We start from the raw sequence: 19580 nt of genomic DNA, 5'->3' as shown, positions 1-19580 counted from the left end.
TTCCTTTGTAACATTTACAAAGAGTGTCAGTGCTTAATTATTAGATAGGCCATTATCAACAAAAACAAGGCTTTTGCAAGAAATCAACTGGGGTTAGATCAAATACCAAAATAATCATTTCTGCTTTACACAGGCATTTTGTTACTGTCAGCTGTGTATACAACCGAAGGGTGTACACCTGTTACCCATAGCACACACTGACACACACAGATATGGCATTTATTTGGCCCGGGATGAATTTACAGTGTGGCTGTGCTGATAATCGGTTATGTAGTCATGACCTTTTACGTGCATAGAGCAGCAGAAAGAGATTATTTTCTGGTTCGAGTGGCTGCATAACTCCATGTAATTCACAAGAGGGCAGCAACTGATACCCAGTTCAAGACAGCATCAATTCATAGCACACCTCATCTCACTTTGAACATCATGAATATCAGACAATCTTTGTTGCTGTGCTTCTTACATCCATAAAATTGCTCAGATGACTCAAACCTTCTCATTAGATTATGAACTTTCATCATTTGAAGAATACAGATTTGCGTCTTTTCAAAGCATCCAAAATGAACACCATCTGGTTTTTACCCTTGTTGTTGCAGGCAATCCATTTGACATTATCTGCAAACGTCATTTCACGTCCAATTAGATAGGTGAAGACTCGAACCTGGAGAGACAAGCAGGTTTAGTTCATGATGATGTGTTATGATCCACACGCATTTATTACTCCAAACACATTGATGAAAATACAAGTTATTGGCATTATTGGTATTATTCCATGTTTGTGTTTCTGTGTCATACCCGTCGGTCTGGCCAGTTAAACTTTTCAAAAACATCCTGGAAGTCCTCCATGGCGCCGTCTGTGATCAGCATGATGGCCTGGTTACACAGGCTGCCCTGCCCCAAGGCAGCAGCCTGAACACACACACACAGGCAAATACAATTTATTCAGTCTTGACAATTGGTACTGAAGAAATCAACTGATGGAGATCTGTGAATTGTGTATATAGAATTTCCTCACAAGGAAACCCATTTCACAGTTTGGTGCGATCGAAATGCGAGACATGTTAAGACCTACTGTACACTAATGAAGGACACACCTCATTAAGGATCTTGAAGGATTCCTTCATTGCATTTTTTACTTTGCCTTCTCCTTTTACATGAAGTCCTTCCACCAAAAGCTTGAAATGCTAAGAAGAAACACAAAAATGAGTAAACATCTTTCGTCTTTTTGGTCAAATGCAGATGAATTGGTCAGCAGAAAAGGAGGGGGTTGGAGGCGTAATGGAGAGAATGTAGTGGAGGGATTATCCCTGGTCCCCTGGCACACTAACCAATAATAGCAAAGTTACAACAACGCCAGGAGGTAATCAGGATTAATTAACACATGCACAAAGAGTCCCACACACACAATGAGCTACTATGTTGTATGTTCTACCACTGTGTAGGAAAGAGTCTAACTTTGTGGTCATGGGGGTCTTACTTTAATAAAAAATTTTTAAAAATGTACAAAACATCTTTGAACTATCATTTTATTTAAACGATTTGTTGGTTTTTGCACAGTAAGGTATTCTGTAATAATTATGGAGTGACCAAGAGTGAGATTTTGTGCTTAAGCGTTTTTTCTTCACTACATTGTGACATTTGCACCCCTGGTCAAGAACTATCCTCCACTGTATCTGTCCAAAGTGAACTGAAATAGCTGAGAAATACACACACACAATACACAAATTGGTATCTATCATAGTTTGGGCAAACTTGTCCCGACTAAACTGACTGGCCCTTATTACTTTGTGTCGCTGCTTGAATTTATGCAAGTGTGCCAGCCAACATCTGTAAGCCCGTTCTCTTACAGCCTGCCCCTCTATGCATTCAACTAATCAAATGTAGCGCTTACAGGTCACATGATGTGCTTAAAATTGTTGGCGGTTGGTGACCTTACCTGATCTGCCATTAAGAGTGAAAGTAGGGCATACATCCAACAAACAGACACACACACACACACACACAGACATGCTAAGATTGAGCAGACTGAGCAGGTGTTGGGAAATGAAAAACAGGAGAACAGATGAAGAGGAGAAAAAAAGAAAGCAGCAATGAAGCAATTAGATATAATCAAAAATAGCGAGATGCTGAGAGATGAAAAGAGGAGAAAGAATATAGATTCATGGACAGATTGGATGCAGAGAAGTGGAGAAGAAATAAAAAGAAAATATTTGTATACATGTTCAAACACCAGTTGCAGCAGAACACAACAAGCTATTTTTACTGCAAATGCTTTGAAGTGTTCTATTTGATTAATCGTTTCAACGAAAAGTTGAGACTATGGAAGTGATTTAAATTAAATACTGGCAATTATAGGATGATATAATGTAAAATTAGATGATAGCCTCGTATTAACACGGGATATATTAGATAAAAATGTACGCAATAGTGTAAATATGGGCCTAGTGAAAAGGGTAATGATAAATAGTTATAGGACAAAACCATTTTGGACCAGTTACAGCAATTTAGTAGCAATGTGGAAATGGGATGGTAACTGGGAAATATTGAGTTTATGTGGATTGATAATATTTTGGCTAACATCTGCAGCTTTCTAAAAGAACAAAAATTCTTGGAGTTTAAAACGGATAATTAAAGATAAAATCAAAATCGATAGTGTCAACATACCTATTACAATACATTACATATTATTTACAATACATATAATTCCAATAATAGAATACCACCTTTACCAAATTATCCAGCCGATTCAATTTAAGATACGATTTAAAAATGATCAGTTAGTGTATGCTTTTACACAGAAGAAGTAATCTGCACTAATCGGTGTATGCTTTAAGACGCATATACTCGATTTTAAAAGCACAGAAACACGAGAGAGAACAAACAACGTCATTCTTTTTATTTTTGGAACACAAAAGAGGATGAGTTTTTACATTTTAATGGTAATTACCAACTTCAACCTCTCTCCCACCTTTCACCTGACCATTTTAATCTGAATATGACAGATCATTTAGTGGTGTGATTTTAAACAATAAATAGTATTCCCTATCTGTGTGCAGTTACATAAATGTCAGTGTGCCATTCACCAGCTAATCATCTGCTATAACCTGGTCTTTGCATGGATAAATTGTGGTGTTATTTAATTATTAGCCCTTTCAACTGCTGCCAGACTATAACCAGAGACCGTGACAGCACACTCTCATTGTGATGTTTTAACTCTGACGCGAGTCTTTTCGAGTACGGGATTAGCAAGAATGGGTCAGCAGAGGGTAATTGTATTAATTAGCAGTGAGCCCATTTGCGTCTGCATTTTGTGTGCGTGTTACCTCTCTGTTATCAAGATCAGCTTGTACCAGAATGCCCTTGAAGCAGGGCTCCACGTAACGAACATAGTCACTGTACTGTGGAGAAAAAAAAACAAAGCATGTGAGCCAATTTAGCAAATGATCGACAGAATGAAGTGTCAATAGGATTAAGAGGTTGCAAATAATTGCTATTGAAGTTTTACTCTCTGCAATCGATTACCTAGAATATCACACATTTAATTACATTGCTAATTCACTCCAGCCATTGTCTAATTCTGCAGCACAAAGTAGTTAACTGTAATGATCTGATCTAAAGTTATTAAAATCAATATCATAAGTACAGCACATGTTACCATACTGGATGTTATTTTGAACATTTCAGCGTTCAAGTAAGACATTTATACCATATTCTTAGAAAAAGTTAGAATAATCTTTTTAAACGCTGTTCCTCCCCCTAAAAATGTGATATGAACCTTTTTGCCATCTCAAAATATGTCATTTCAAAATTTTTTTTTTTGCTTTTCTGCATGGACTCTGTGCCGAAAGGAGTGTAGCTGTAAAAACAGCTTAAGGGCAGAGGATTTGCAGGAAGCATATGATTACACATACGCTAATACCAGGATAGAGCATGCTTATTACATAGCTTTATAGTTATGGAGCCAAAAGCCTGAAAAATCTTAACACAAATTGATGTGTTTAAGCTTTGATATCACTGAATATCAGTGATGTGATCAAAACGTTCCATTTAAGCATGTTTGTCTATGTTCTGTACATCTGTACATGTGTATCAGTTCAGACTGTTTGTGTTAGGGTGTTAATGTCTAAGTCACATTCATCAGGTCTCAGAATGTTCATTGGCCTGTGCGTTTTGTGTAATTGTGTGTATACTCACGGCTATGATGTTAACAAAGTCATTTTCTCCCAGTGTGTCCAGGATAGTATTAATTGTATGTTTGGCTATTGTCAGTCTGAGTCCCTTCATACTGCCACTGACATCCACAACAATGATCAGGTCTTTAGGAGAAGTGGCTGCTTGGATATACCTAAAACAGACAAAGGTGAACATGGTGTTATTCACTAGGAGTAGAGGGAAAGGCAAAGCAGACAGACTTCATTCTTTATCCTTTTATTTGTTCCTCTCTTCTTCCGTTCGCGCTTCTCATCATCTCCTTATCATCGTCCCCTGATTTTCTAAGCCAATTAACATAAATGAGATTTCCCCGACAGCAGCTGTGAACGTAAGCTTTCCTGTCCTACGCTGTCAGGCTCCTTGATTTCTGCTTTCCAAGACAGCAGTACAAACCAGAGTTTCTTTCACCTAATTTACTGGCACTGAAATCTCTTCTTGATAGACCTTGTATAGTACAGTGAATGACATGCGACTTTTTTTTTAGGCATTTACTGATCAACATAAACAACAGGGACATTGTTAAAATACGCTGAGCATGCATACGTGCCTTATTTTGAATTGGGTAGATATGAGTGAGTGAGATGATTTTATGCTGAACTGCAGGAATAGAGACTGGGGGCCAGAAGAATAAATCTCTGTAATTTCAAGACTTAAACTGTGTCTGTGCTTAAAGGCATGAATAAATGACTGTATTCATTCTTCTCTATTACACATGTTAGTCATCATAAAACTATAGCCTACACAGACCTAAATTTCATTCCCATTTTTAGTCACTGATGGATGAGGACACACTTCTAATTATTAATTTGCACGTAAAACATAATTTGCTAAATAGGCATGATGGCCTCATTAAAGCAACATTAAAGACGAGCTTAGTTTTATTGTCTGTGAAACTGAGACACTCATCAGTGAAGTGCAGAACACTAAATACATTTTCCATTGGGATCTTGTAGCAGCACATTAGCCAGACTTATGCCATAAAACCAGAACGACCTCCAAAATTCCCAATTGTACCATTTCAGGAAAAAAGATTCTGTTTTATGCTAAGTTGAGTTAGTTGTCTCTTGTTTCAGTTCCACTTAACTATTTCAGAGTTCTATTGCTCTAAAAACATATGTACGTGTGGCCTGTGTGAAGGACAAATTATGTGGGGGAGATGGAGGTATAGAAGGATAGTTATTACTGCTTTTCATAATCCTTTCAAGCATCTCTACCAATAAAGCGTTAACATTGGTTTGGCCTTTCAGTCAGTGGGTCTACAAGATGAGATTAACTCGATTATAGCTATAGTTGGGTTATGCTCCTTATCTGAGCAAGGGTAATTATTCTTTGTTACATGGCGGTGAATGTATCGAATCACTGGCACAAAGCATGCAATACCACAGCAGATAAGTGGCGCTGTACCCATTTCAACTATCGCTAATAGAGCCACTTCCAGTTGACGACTTCACCACCACCAACAAAACTAAGGCATTCGAGAAAGATGGCGAACGAAGAGCAAGATGAAGCTACGTCCCTCTACATTTGTGGTGAGCTGGTTATGGCACAAACGCGATGCCCAACGGCACATTCTCCATCGCAAGGTTTGTTTCTTTCTAACGGCAGCAACAACAACAGTAATATCGTCTCCTTTGACTTCCGAGTGACGATAGCGGGAAAAAAATATTGAGCATGCGCAGAACGCTTGATCCGATCCACTGTCGTCTCCAGGCGCGTTAAGTGGGCAATCGGATCAAGTTATCCCAGGGTCTTAATTCCATCGCAAGGAACCCGATCCGATTCGATTTCTTGTTGGATGAAGCTTGTTACATGAGCTGAATAACTCAATTTTATTGTAATTTAGCCATTAATCCGATTGCCCGCATGTAACCGCACTGACTTGTGGATCTTTTATTCTGATTTGACTGTTCTTCTTTTAAATGGTCAATTAACGGTTAAGACAGTTTTTAGACCAAATTGACATTAACTGATGCCTGCAAATTCAGACTGATCAATGCCATGTTGTGGCACAGGATTTCTGGCAAGAATTGCATGTATAAGCAACTAAACAGTCTGATTCAGGAGCTGAACTGCAGTCAGAGACTTTCCGTCCCTGAATGCTCTGCTGCTGATTCAACATAATCAATTTGTCAAACGATTGCTAATTAGGGCAGACTGGTGTCTACTTGAAAAACAATGAGATAAGCTGAAAAAGAATGTCTTCATCCATAGCAACTCAGTGGCGCTTTGTGACATGCAATGTAAGGGGAGCATAGCTGGATTCAAGGCTCATAAGTTGAGCTGGCACATTTTACTTATGAGTGTGGAACATCTTGATGATGGGATTCTTGGAAGCACCGTCTTAAATATGCAAACTCTTTAGAGAGCTACAATTATTCAAACAATAAGAAAGTAGAACTGATTTTAGCAGGAGTGTAGCCTTACCAGTTTCTGTTTCTGCTGTCAAAGGTGACCACGCCATTTTCATCTGGAATCCACTGGATCCCTGTTAGGGGCGAAAAAAGGAAGTCATTTTAAGAGACGTGTGGACTATTTGGACTAAAATCAGGTTGTGCTAGTTGGGTGGCAATTCAGCAAACAAGTTGTGTCGAAAAACTCTCTGCTAATTACTCTGCACTCTTACATGCACGCACACTCACAGGGATAAACCTGAACAGACTGAATCATCACATTGGAAAGACAGCTTCTTGCATCGTCAGTTGCTGTGTAGGTATACTGTCTGACTTGTGTAGCTGACTGTTTATCTGCACCGCTGCAGTACAGTACAGTTAAAGATACCTTCTGCTGAAATAAGGCAAAACTGTGTGACATACACAAACTGTTTCAAGCGTAAGCGATTAAGTGTACCTGGGTACAGCCTGAAGAAGCCCGTGGCGCTGCCGAAGTACTGCCAGGTGAGAGTTGGATCTTTCTGGAAGTTATCGATGAAAATATCATTCAGAGCCTCAGACATGTAGACTCCATTCAGAATATCTGGATCTGCAAAAACAGAAAAAAGGAAGAGAATAGATACTCTCGTGGAAGTACATCATGTGGGCCTATATTCAGGCATTTTATTTGTTACCTTGATTGTAGACATTTGTAGGAACTTGTATGTTACTCTGCTGTGTGTTGACTGGTAGTTTATTGAAATGTTCATTTTTCTCCAAGGCGAATTCTCCGCCGAGTGGTATTGGATTACCATCTTCATCCACCGTGTTGATCAACAGGGAGTTAAAATAGTCAAACTAGAAAGGAAAATGAAAGAACAGAATATCACCGAATACCACAAAAGAAGAATATCTAGCATAGAGCTGTGCAATGCAGGCAAAAAGCACAAACCTCAAGTGTTTCATTGTACTCGTGGTGAAGATCAGCGTCCTCTGCTACTTCTGCTAACCTCTGTGATAAAACACACAAAGAATTGGTTGTTGCTTCCACCGGCATCAAAGTCCATGCAGCGAACTGGTGTTTGCTCCTCCAGAATGTGCCAGTATTACCTTCACAGATTTCATCTTCCTCCCAAGCATTTCTTCCATTTCCTCAGCAAACTTCTTCACCAGCTCTTCACCATCCACCTCCTCCATCTTCACCACACCCTCAATGTCTTTGAATTTCTTTGAAACAGAGACGAATTTTCTTTCATTTGCCGCTTTTTACTAAAACTTACCTGTCATGGTTTGGGCTTTGTCATATCAAAACATTTGTTTTTGTCTCATTTCAGTCGTGTTTCAACCTTTTTTTCATCTTTATTTGAGCCTACTCATTTTTCTTGCTTTTGCACCCAGTGTTTACCTCACACCTATGTAGTGTTTAGCTGATGAACCCACTGTTCTGTTCCTGCCACCCACACCTGGTAGTAATCAGTCATCTCTCACTCTGTATATACTCCCAGCTTTCTGTTGTTCTCTGGCAGATTGTCTATGTTCTTTATGACTGACTTTCCAACACTGATACTTCACGTTAACCATAATATGTGTATGACTTAAAGCTTGTTCTTGGGTTTTGACACTCGCCCAGTTTTAGGATCCTGTGTTTAGCCTCTTAGCCATCTGTAAACTTGCCTTGTGGACTGACTATCTGTTTTGTTTAAAAAAAATCTTGTGTGTTTCGGTTTTTACATGATTATGTCCTGATTTTGAGTCATCTAAAACATGCAAACATAACATGTAAGTTGCACCTAAAATTAATATTGGCTTTAAGTGCTTAAAATGTTTAGGAATTACATGGATAGGTGGGGCTATTCTTTCATTATTCCTTTGTCAGTTAAGTGAAAAAAACCCACAAACATCTGGAGTTGTGTCTACCATGAAGATAAAACTATAATAATAAAAGAGAACTCTTCACTACAAAGGAACAATCAAGTCATAAGGCAAAGGAAGGAAGAGAAAGACCAGCTTAGCTGTAACATTTAAAAAGCCAGAACAGTTCTGGAATAGCACTTTTTGGACATGTGAAATAAAACCTGAACATGACTGATTTGAAAAAAAAACACAGAAGGCTTGGAACAGCTGATGATTCATTATACGCATTATGTGAATTTCAATGTGAATACCCTCAAGTAAAAGGTTAAAATTCATGTTATAACTGTGACTTGAACAGGGTTTAAGTGACCTAAAATGACCTGGGGTCTCAGCGAGTGCTTTTCCATGTTTTCTGGCTTATCAGCAGCATTAAAACAATGTGTCACCTTAAACATCACCCGAGGCTAGAAAAAACAAAACAAACAATGCATGTTTTAGTGTTTTTATGCAGAAGGAGCCCATTTTTCCCACAACCTTTTTTACTAAAATATCACAATGAAAGAAAGACAGTATTAGTGGAATCTTCTTGGCAGTGTGTTCCCGTGGGAGCTAAAGTGCACCTTATCCCCCACAAGCATTTTAAAAAGGGAAGTTATAAGGCGGGAGGAAGAAGTTATCCACTTGTACTCTGTTATTACTTCAGAGATAGCTTCAAGAAAATCTGTTTTTGGTTGTGAGGTCAAGTTGACCCTTTTTTAACTTCCCTGAAGCCCAGCAATCTTGCATCAGTGGATGCAGTTTGTTCTCCTTCCTGCCCAGCATCACAGTCAGAAAAAAGTTCGGATTTATTCCCTGCTCTTCATGGATGACAGCTTTATGAAGAAGAACCAGAAAACGGCAACTGCAGTAGTATATATATATATATATATATATATATATATTTAACTGCATTTTTCTAGGCCTGTCTGATAGTGAAAAATAATTCAAGCAAATCTGTCAAAAATAACTGATCACAGATTTCACATGATCACTTTCACAGATGATGTTTTTCATTTTTCTCCTCCAGGGCTTTTAAGCTAAGTCAGGCTCACACAGGAGTCAACAGATATAAATGAGGGACAGGATTATAAAGAGCTCTTTGTAGCCTACAGCAAATAACAATAAAGCCCCATTTGCAGCAAAAGCAAAGCAGTAATATATTTTTTTATGATCTTCAAACAGGAAATCAAACACTAAATATCGTACCCGGACTGCTCAGACAAGACTACGGAGTCATAAAATGTTCCATAGATAACTAGAAAACCATTGATTCGACAGAGGTGGGTGATTAATGGCTTTCTGTCACAAGGATTAAACATGCGCTGGATGCTGTTTACTGTGCTGTTCGTGAAACTAAAACAACCTAAATTAATGTATATATAAAGTATATTTCTTCCTTATATCTTGCAAATCTCATAGCAGTCAGACCTTTGTAAAGCCAGTTTAGTTAATATTCTGTAGTACAACAGAACAATGTGATATGTGCCTGTGAAGACCCAGATTGAGTGTGGCAGATGGTGAATGGGCCTGCTAGGGATTCCACAGGGTGGCATGCAGAGGAAGATTGCACGTACTAATTACTAAAAGACATATCTGAATGGTATTTGGGTTAAGTGTATCACCAGATTGGGCTCTGGGCTTCGTACAGATGTTGTACAGAAAATGTATGCCAGTCAGCAGTACTGCTATTGGTTAATGGAACAAAGCGGAGGAGGGGAAAAAAATCCAGATTCAGAGCATTTCAGTTTGACATTACAGAGTCATATGTTCTAAATCCAACTGGGATTGTAAGGTAGATGTGTCTGTCCGCATGCGATTGCCAGCAGCCAGGTTGTACACTGGTGAAGTTGGTGATTTTAAAAACTTACACAGCAAGCAAAATAGTGCGTGGAGGATGGAGACTGGGAGCAGAACCCTGACTATCCTCTTCTCCACCTCTGTGTTTATATGTAGTATAATATTAATGTTACTTCTCATTTCTAAAGCATATCAGTCCCCATCCCAACCATCATCCACTCTTATTTTGCACATTCTGTCTGAAATAGAACTTCTGGAAGTCTGAATCCCTGGAAGGAATATGAATTAGTGTGGAAATGTATGTGGGCATGCATCTGTTTTGCTCAAATGTGCATCCCTGTGCCTGCCTGCCTGCCTTCCTTCCTTCCTTCTTCCCCCTACTTCCTCTGTTTTGTTGTACTCACCTACAATGACAAATAAAGAAACCTCAATCTTTCTAACAACATCTGTGTGTAAGTGTATGTTTTTTTTTTTACAACATGAATGTGTTTGGTGTCTTACCTTCTGTAGAAGTTTAGCTCCAGAGTATCTGGTGGACACAGAAGCTAACTCTTTTCCAAAGGATATGGCCCACTGCTGCACACTGGAAAAAGAGAAAACCTCATTAGTGACTCACCCAAATCTATTGATGTTGTATGAAAGAAATGGCAATAGGCTACAGGACAACCACCCTTAAGAAATGGTATAGTTTTGGTGCTACCTTTCAGTATCTAGCATGGTTTCTTTGTTCTACTTTCTAACCTCAAACTAAATAAACATTTTTCACTGACATATGAAACACAGTAAAGTACCAAACTCCCATTACTTACAATTAAGAGCTGCTGAATTTTTTATCAAAAGTCAACAAATCATGCTCTGACCTCAAGATTTTCACCACAAATGAAAAATATGCATGACTGTGTATCGAAAGCGACTGTGAATGTACACAGTCAATCATGATAAGAGGTCCGTCTGCATTCACCAATAACAGATTAAAACAGATTACTTTGAAGGTGACAGTGGAAGCAGACTGTCTGCCAGGTCAAAGGGTTACTCTGCTCAGAAACATGCAGTAATTCTACAAATCCTCCATGTGAATACAGTTGAGGTAAGATAATAGGGTACAGGATGTGACAGATGGCTCAACCTATGGGGAGTCAGCTTACTGTTAGACAGCAGGCAAGGATGCAGCAGCCAGCCTGCCAGCCTCAGATCTCTGGGCAGGATAAACTGATCATTTGTAGACTTGTTGATATATTCATTGCAAAATAATGGTGCTCTCTTTTCAAAATGTGAGTGCTGATGGTATAAATTTAATGACAGAGATCTTGGCTTTGACAGTGAACTTGCTTAATGTCATGAAGACCCTTGGCCAATCACTGTACAGTGTTTTAAGACATTATCTATCATTTTCTTTTATCTAAGTCATTCAATAAAATGACCACAAATAACCACAGACAGTCATGTGAAAAACAAACTAAAGCCTCTTTCAACTATGAAAAAAAAATCTATGTCCACCCTCATTGCTTGTATAGAAAGGCTGCCGTTAGAAAACTTCTTCTTCTCTCTACAAAGAGCATGGCAGCACAGCTTAGGTTTAGAAAGTTGCATCTCAACAAACCACAAGACTTCTGGAAAAAATATCCATCGGTCAGATGAAACCAAGGTAGAGATACTTAACCAAAATGCAGTGTCCCATTTGGAGAAAACCAAAAACAGCATATCAGCACCAAAACCTCATAACAACTGTCAACCACGCTGGTGGAGGAATGATGACTTTCAGCACAATGATGGAGTTAACAAAACAAGTTGAGGAGACCATTAAAATAAGATGAGTGGACAATTTTCTTGTCAGTTTCTTAGAAAGATTACACAAAAACTGCAAAGCTGATTTACTTGAGTGCTGGTGTGGAGATATGGCATGAGGCAAAAAAGACACCCATTAAATTCTGGTGTCCACACCTAGAGCACTGTGATATTGCCAATGGGTCAGAGTCATAAGTGCTCTCATGCACGTCATTTAAAAGAATATGTGGAATTTTCAAAGTTGATACACATAAGTCAAATATGTGTATAGCATACCAAGGATCGAAAATGGCACGAGCCCATAGTTTGTTCCCTTTTTCCCATTCCAAAGCCTGCTCCTCACAAAGTGTCACTATGTATGGAGGTGACACTGGCCTCTTGGTTTAGAAATGTTGAGGTGATACAGGTGATAAATGTGGTTAATAGTAGTCTAAAATGGCAATTCCTTGCTGCTATGACGGCGCTGAGTTCAAAACACTTCGTAACATACCAGTTTTGATGTAAATGTTTAGGTAATATTTCACAGACCACGTTTTTTAAGAGCATTCATCCGTCATCACCAGTCAAAAATTGTGCTGAAGCTGCCAAACAGGAAGGAATATCTTATCGTGATCAAAACAGAACATTCTACTGGACTATTTTGCAGCAATCGGCCAACAAAGGACACCACAGGGAGCAAAACTGTGTTTCTTCCAACTAGATGTTGATGTTTATGACTTAAAAGAAGACTTAGTTTTAAGTTCTGTAGGAGTCCCCAAGGCTGAGACTCCTCCACTTGTCATATCAAGAGTGGGTAATCAGCCTTGGTGGAGACCTTTGCAGTACTTGTTAAGAAAGCTACATAATGTTATATGTTATATGGGATACCTGAGGATATATTTGCAATCCAAACCCTAATATGAGCTGTGGCTGTGACATATTTTGGATGTAAGCCCTAGAGGTCTGAAAAAATTAAACCAAAGCGTAAAAACTGCCAGCAGGAAGCAAACTCCTTTCACTCCATATGCATAGAAGTGCATCAGAAATTACCCTATTTCGTATTTGAATTGTTACCTCAGAAATATTGTTCTAATGACTCTCTCTGTTTTCACGTTTATCACAGCAGGATTTTAAATTGATGAATTTACTGTGAAACAAATGACAAGCAGGGTTTACATTAGAACAAGCCCTCTTTTGATTGACATGTGAGTACTTCATGGATGAGTGCGGGTTCCAGTCCTTAATCAGATTTGTCCCTCTCTGTAAACATTCAATTGAAAATAATATGGAGATGATGGAAATAAGTAGTCCAAAAAAAAATTTAAAAAGGTGCCATCGCTTTGGCTACAGTAAATGCTCAAAGCATTTGGCATGACAGGGAGGAAGCTTGAGTACGTAGGGAAAACCCAGTTGGGCTAAGTAAGTACAGACAAATTCAACACAGAGATAAACCAGCTGAGATGTGGACTGGGAACCATCTTGCTATAAGGTGACAGAGCTAACCTCCACACCACTGTGCCAAGTGTGGATTATCGCTGATCCGTTTTTCTCATGGCAGCATATGACGTTGTCACAGAGACTAAAGACTTGACCTTCCTGATTGAAATGTTCCAGTCATGCCATTGTTAACTTCCAGGGCCACAGTGGCCTTACTGCAAAATCTTCCACAGGCAGAGTAATGCATGTGCTCAGTGATCCGCGTTGGCCTGCTTAACTTTGGTGTGTCAGTCACACCAGCCAACTGACAGCACACACACACGCACACTTACATATGTACAGTGCTGCTTGAAAGTTTGTGAACCTAAAATGTGCACTCAGGTTGGGCTGACTAATCTATTCTGTACATCTATGTCACATTAATTCTCTGTCTCTCTCTCACTCGATAACACACACACGCTGACACGTGTTAATAGACTATTGTTGACAGTATTGTATTGATATGTTGGTGTTTTTTGGCAGCAGGACATTCGGAAGTCGTTCAAGCGTTCAAGCTTCCTCTGGCTCTTGGAGTGTGAACAAACACAGCTTCTCATTCCCAAAACAAGTCAATATCAGAAAAACTGACCACTTATCTTAGACGGAAACACTACAGCGCCAATACAGCATGAGTTATCGACCCTCCTCTGAAAGCCATTCTTTTATTTGCATATTGTCGAGGCAAAACTAGTGTTGATTGAACTGTTATATGTGAAGAATGTGGCTAAAACAAGACTTTCCTCCAAAGGAGGAGGCAACAGCATTTGTGCATCTTGTTTACATGTAAATTTACATATGTAATTCTAACCTGCACTTCACCAGCAGCTGTTTTCGGAAGTGTTTCTGAAGCCCTGACAGTGGTATCCGCTGCAGAGTCGAGTCTGTTTTACATGCAGCGCTGTCTGAGGGCTAGAAGACCAAGGTCATTCCGTTACTGGTTTTCGGCCTTGTCCCATCGGAAAAGCAACTTGCCAGAATTGTCTGAATCTTTTAATGAGATCATGCGTCACAGATGACAAAATCCCCAAATTATTAAATTAATGTCATTATTGAACAGTTGAATGACAAACCAACGTTGTGATCCACAAAGTGAATCTTTTCTTCTTCATAACCAGTAACGTCACTGACCTTTAGACAGTAGATCTATTATCTTTTTTTGTTGTTTGGCTGCCCCCATTTTTTGGAACGATATTACCGACATCAGAGATATTAAAAGAAAATTCTCAATTTCATATGCTGTCAATGTATTTTTTTCAATTTGGGGGTTATTGTTTCAGTGTCCAAAAGTGCAGACTTTCTGTCACAAAACAGAAGGGAAACAAGAATATCTGCTCCCAATTTCATTTCAGCTTCAATGTGGGACAACACATATTAACCTTGCAGAGGAGAAATCACTCAAATCAGTAGACCTCATTGTCTGGGAACCGTGACAGTCTGTACAAAGCAACACACTGACAAATTCTTAAATTCATTGCTATGAATTGCTTAGATTCATTTTCTCACTTTCTAAGTACAAAGGTTGTTAAAAGGCTCACTGACCAGTACTGTAATTCAAATTCCCAGTTGATTTATTATGATAGTCTTTAAAAAAATATATATTTAAAGTGTTTCTATGTCACATGTCAGCTACCTATCTGTGTTCGTCCGTAGCAGCAGAAATGAGAGTTTGGCAGCCGTCTGGACCCCACAGGTGACCAGATGGCCCATATGTATCTTGAGTAATCAGCCAAAGTAGAAAGAACATTCACTCATATTGAGTCAACCATCTGATGTATGGCTTAAAGAAGGATGAAACAGCTTGTAAAGTTACAGGGGTGCACGAATATAAATGACCAAATAAGACTGTAATTGTGATGAAGCAATAGGTCTGTGGTTATCGTGTGTCTTTATTTGCTGCCACATGGCAGCACAATGGGTCTCAATGGGAGAACATGGTCATGTGAAGGGAGGTAAAAGCTAATAAGATACAATGGATTTTAGCGGTTAAAGTCAAAGCATGAACAAATCAAGGTTCATGTGAACTTTTAAAAAGTTTAGACAAGTCTTGTGGCTCCCAGGAAAAAGAGGATTATTTTCTATCAATGCTACATACACCTTTACAGTGACATTAGATCCTGATCTTTCACTATCTGTTCTGAAAAGTCAAGGTTTTCCACTGCAGCTGTACTCACATTTCTGGTGAAATCTTCATCTGGGCATCGACCATCAGGCACAGCGAGCTGGAGAGGATAATCCACATCAGCATCATCTGCCTCCTTCTGTGTGGCCCACTTCTTTCTGATTTAATGGCATTCCCAACGATTCCCGCACCCCAGCGGCTCATCCCTGCAGCTGCTGCGATCTGCATCAGCCCATCAATTGCTGCAAAATGTTAAAATTAGGATAACTTGAAGTGAAACTTAGAAGTTGTCAGGTCGCAGAGCAAGTTGACAGAATGGGGAAATTTAGAAACTGTAACAAGTGTAAGCAACGCGGTGTAGAAACACGTCAGCACGAGAGAAATGTCACGACAGAATAGCAACCGATGGGTCCAGAGGCACAAGCCAGGAACCGTTTTTACTCATGACAATGGTCACAAGATTATTCATGGCAGCTCTCACTTGCAAACAATCTTTTTACCTTATTCGTTCAATTTAAATGTGGAAAAACAGTTCTATTTTTTGCATACTGGCTTCCTTGCAGTAGCTAAACTTTGCTGAAAATTTCTACTTACCCAAACAACAGATAGACAGAGACATTAGAATTTTTCTATTTTACTTCTCTATTACCAACAAAAGGAAACATCAGGCCCTTTAGCTGTAAAACGCTTCTGTATGTTCACCAGCGAGCAACTAACTTTGACTGTCTTCTGATTGGTCCAGAGTTTTTAGAGCATATGTCGTCAGTATTGACTACTAGGTAAAGCTAACACACCTGCAAATACTGAACTTACCAAAACCTCATGAGAAAAAGAACAAGACATTGTGGCAACTTGCCTGGAGCAGTAAATGTTGCAAAAAAGTCAAATCCATAGTGTTCTTATCCCTGAATCAGCTAAACTCTTCAAGGGCCTATCGTGAGATAAGGAGAATCTGTGACTGTCTAAACGCAGCTGGGGGATAACAAAAGATCCTGAAAGCTGCAGAGAAGCAAGTAACAACAGATGTCAGCGGAAAACAGGTCACTAAATCAAGATTGTAATTGGATTTCAAGAATGATACTGAGTAGATACAGTCTTTCAGTGGAAGTACTTAAGAGATTTCTTCATCGCGGAGCAAAGAGTAAAACAATACGATGCACAAAAATGCGGGATGCTATACTAAAAGATGCAGGATTATTTAAGTGCTTTATAATTCCCAACAGAACAGCACAGGACAGTACTCACATTATCATGTTGTCGAAGCTTTAAAGTGGCATGTCGGACTGGTACAAATGTTCAAATTCAACAAATGCAGAGCAAAAATATCAGAGCGAGTGACTTGATGTCAGCTGAGCTGGTTACCCCGGCAAACAAAAGAGTCAAGAAAGCTTTTGTCTCCAGTGTCAAAGGTCACTTCAGTGCTCAAGAGGCCACAGCGGAGTCTCGCCATCCTCCTACGCCTCCCTCTCCAAGACTCTTAACCTGATTTCTAGTGCTCCCATCATCCACCTCTGCCTTCCATGCCTCCTCTCTTGGAACCAGGAAGAAAAGTGGACTCGGACGTCCTGACAAACTTCAGTCCTCACACAAATTCTCAGACATGTTCGCAGACCTTAAAACTCATTGAATGTCTTCTTTCAGGTTTTTCCTCTGGTCCTTCGGCTGACCTCACGTCTTCACGGGTTCAAAGGCAGAATCCCACAGCACAAGGAGATGAATATGCAGAGTAAGATGGACGGACTGATGTAAGGAGGGGTCGACGGATAGTGGGACTTCCTTTCTCTCCAGACTATCTCTTCTTCCTCTCCAGCACCAGTTTATACCATAATCCAGGCGGGATTAAACCCCTCCTCCCTCCATCTCCCTCTCGTACTCCACACACATTTACACAGCCTCTCTCCCTTGCCTTTATCTTCTCTCAATCGCTCTTTGACCCACTGTCTTTCACTCCTTGCTTTTCTTTCTAGTTGTGTTTCTGCACCCATTTTTGTTGTCTGTTAATCTCTCTCATCAGATTTTCACCTGTTATTTCGCCATTCTTCTCTCAAATACACTTCCATCTGCCCAATTTTTCACTGTTGCTTTTTTTTACGATAAACAAAAATGGAAGAATAAGTGACAGTGGTGTTGATGGAACGGCACCATGTTTGTAAAAGAAAAGGAAAGAGAAAAAAGAGCAAGAATGAGAGAGTCTTGTGGGATGGCTGTCGCATTTGTAGTGAGTTATGGTTTGGTTGACTACAAACATACTGAGACACCTAGTGGACTCTCAGTGACACACACACACACACACACACATCCGTATATGCAGAGCGCTGCGTGCAGGTTTTTGCTGTGATCTAAAAAACTGCTTAGTTTTTATTTTTCAATCCTCTTCTGTGCTGCCGATTGAGGTCATCTGCTGTCTCACCTCATCTTGTGATCCAGTTTTATTTTTATTTTACTTTTGATCTGGCTTTGTCAGATTTGACAGATAATTAAGCAATATTGTAGTAAAGAATAACTGTTTAGAAGACATGTGTGCATGTGTTCACTCTGATAACGTCCAGGACTCGCTGGCCTCACTTACCAACACAGACAGCAGCCTTTTTAATGTTGGGTTTCATTTCATTTCATTTATCAGGTCAAATGACACGGAATTTTGCACACACCTGCGCATTCAGGCGTATGCTTTCTCACAGCTGGACAGTTGTAGTGTTCACATGTTCCGATTGTGATATATGCTGGCTATGATTTATTTTTTGGTTTTGTTTTCTCTGTCGTGTTTTCTTAAAGTTTTGATGCGATTTGATCCCTCATGGCCACATAAAGTAAAGCCATATTAGACTAAATACCAGGGTAAACACAGTCAGACACACTGTACACCACACACAACAGTACACTGGGAGATGAATACAGCTAAAAGGTTGAAATGCAAGTTGCTATGTCTGTGGGTTATGCAAGCACACATACACATGCAGAGTAAAACATCTGCTCATGCTGTTACGGAAATGAAAACGCACCGAAACAATCTGGCAATCCATATAGAGCGATAACGCTGCAGTGAATGCACAGAAGGATCAGTTTTATGACACAGTGACATGCAGTCACACACAGATGGACACAAACAGACAAGAAAACAACTAATATAAATCCATGTTGACACACTAACGGTGGAGCTCACCTACTGACCCTTATCACGAGAGACATGGGTAAGGTCTTAGCCCCTCTTTCACCAACGTGGTAAAACTTTTGCTTAATTTAATAAGAGACTTCTGTTGGAATGCTGTCATTACATATAAAAAGATTTCTAATCCTTCAGACAAACTGAACCAAGTATGGTCAATGAGTAATTCAACATGCAAGGCTTTTAAGTGCATGCAGCTTTGAATATGATCCTAGTAAAAGATCAGAGGTACAAGTTGCCACTTAATCTTATTTATGTGAGTTAGGTGATGCTTTTCTGTTTTCAAGTATTTTTCAAGAAAATAGTGACCAACACCAACTAGCTTAACAAAAAATTTACAGGGGAAATGAGTGTGCAGTATTACTCACCTGTGTGTCCCTGCAGAGCTTAATTATATTTCCAACTTCTGTTTGACATGGGCAGCTCCGCTGTCTGATACCGATCCGAAGGTTAAACTCATTTCTTAAAGGCTGGGATGGATATATAAAACCGGTTCATGTGGACGACTGCACGTCATCTTCCATCCGAGAATACAGTAGTAGCAAATGTGGGCTGGAGCCCGCCTCTTTGGTCATGGGCACACACACACGCACAAACACACAAAACAGAGGTCATTGATTACTGTAAGCCTGAGCTAATAGGCAGCCTTTACTTTTAGCTCCATCAGCTAAACCAATGATCTGGAACCTCCTAGTCTCAGAGCAAAGAATGCTTGCGTGTGTGTAGGTCCCAAAAACAAAAGATTTCGAAGGGCTTTGCAATATTAGGCACGAGCTTTAGCGCT

The 19580-nt window shown here is 39.6% G+C and overlaps 1 protein-coding gene across 1 annotated transcript in view; it reads right to left on the bottom strand.

Moving 5' to 3' along the window:
- cacna2d4a (calcium channel, voltage-dependent, alpha 2/delta subunit 4a) overlaps positions 1-17638 on the bottom strand; it is an 83100-nt gene extending 65462 nt beyond the window's left edge. Inside the window, exons 1-13 of the mRNA XM_072377416.1 lie at positions 16876-17638; positions 15683-15872; positions 10773-10854; positions 7692-7808; positions 7534-7593; positions 7277-7439; positions 7060-7191; positions 6637-6697; positions 4195-4345; positions 3324-3398; positions 1095-1184; positions 796-909; positions 583-661 (exon numbers count right to left, since the gene is read on the bottom strand). Of these exons, the coding sequence (XP_072233517.1) occupies positions 583-661; positions 796-909; positions 1095-1184; positions 3324-3398; positions 4195-4345; positions 6637-6697; positions 7060-7191; positions 7277-7439; positions 7534-7593; positions 7692-7808; positions 10773-10854; positions 15683-15858 (1300 nt within the window). The 5' untranslated portion in view covers positions 15859-15872; positions 16876-17638. The remainder of the gene's footprint in view (positions 1-582; positions 662-795; positions 910-1094; positions 1185-3323; positions 3399-4194; positions 4346-6636; positions 6698-7059; positions 7192-7276; positions 7440-7533; positions 7594-7691; positions 7809-10772; positions 10855-15682; positions 15873-16875) is intronic.
- Between the last annotated feature and the right edge of the window lie 1942 nt (positions 17639-19580).

This window comes from Leuresthes tenuis, unplaced genomic scaffold (assembly GCF_036924035.1).
Source record: "Leuresthes tenuis unplaced genomic scaffold, fLeuTen1.0.hap1 SCAF_23, whole genome shotgun sequence".
In the NCBI taxonomy this organism is placed as follows: Eukaryota; Metazoa; Chordata; class Actinopteri; order Atheriniformes; family Atherinopsidae; genus Leuresthes; species Leuresthes tenuis.
The sequence above is the reverse complement of the archived record's forward strand: the minus strand, read 5'-3'. Positions and strand labels throughout refer to the sequence as shown.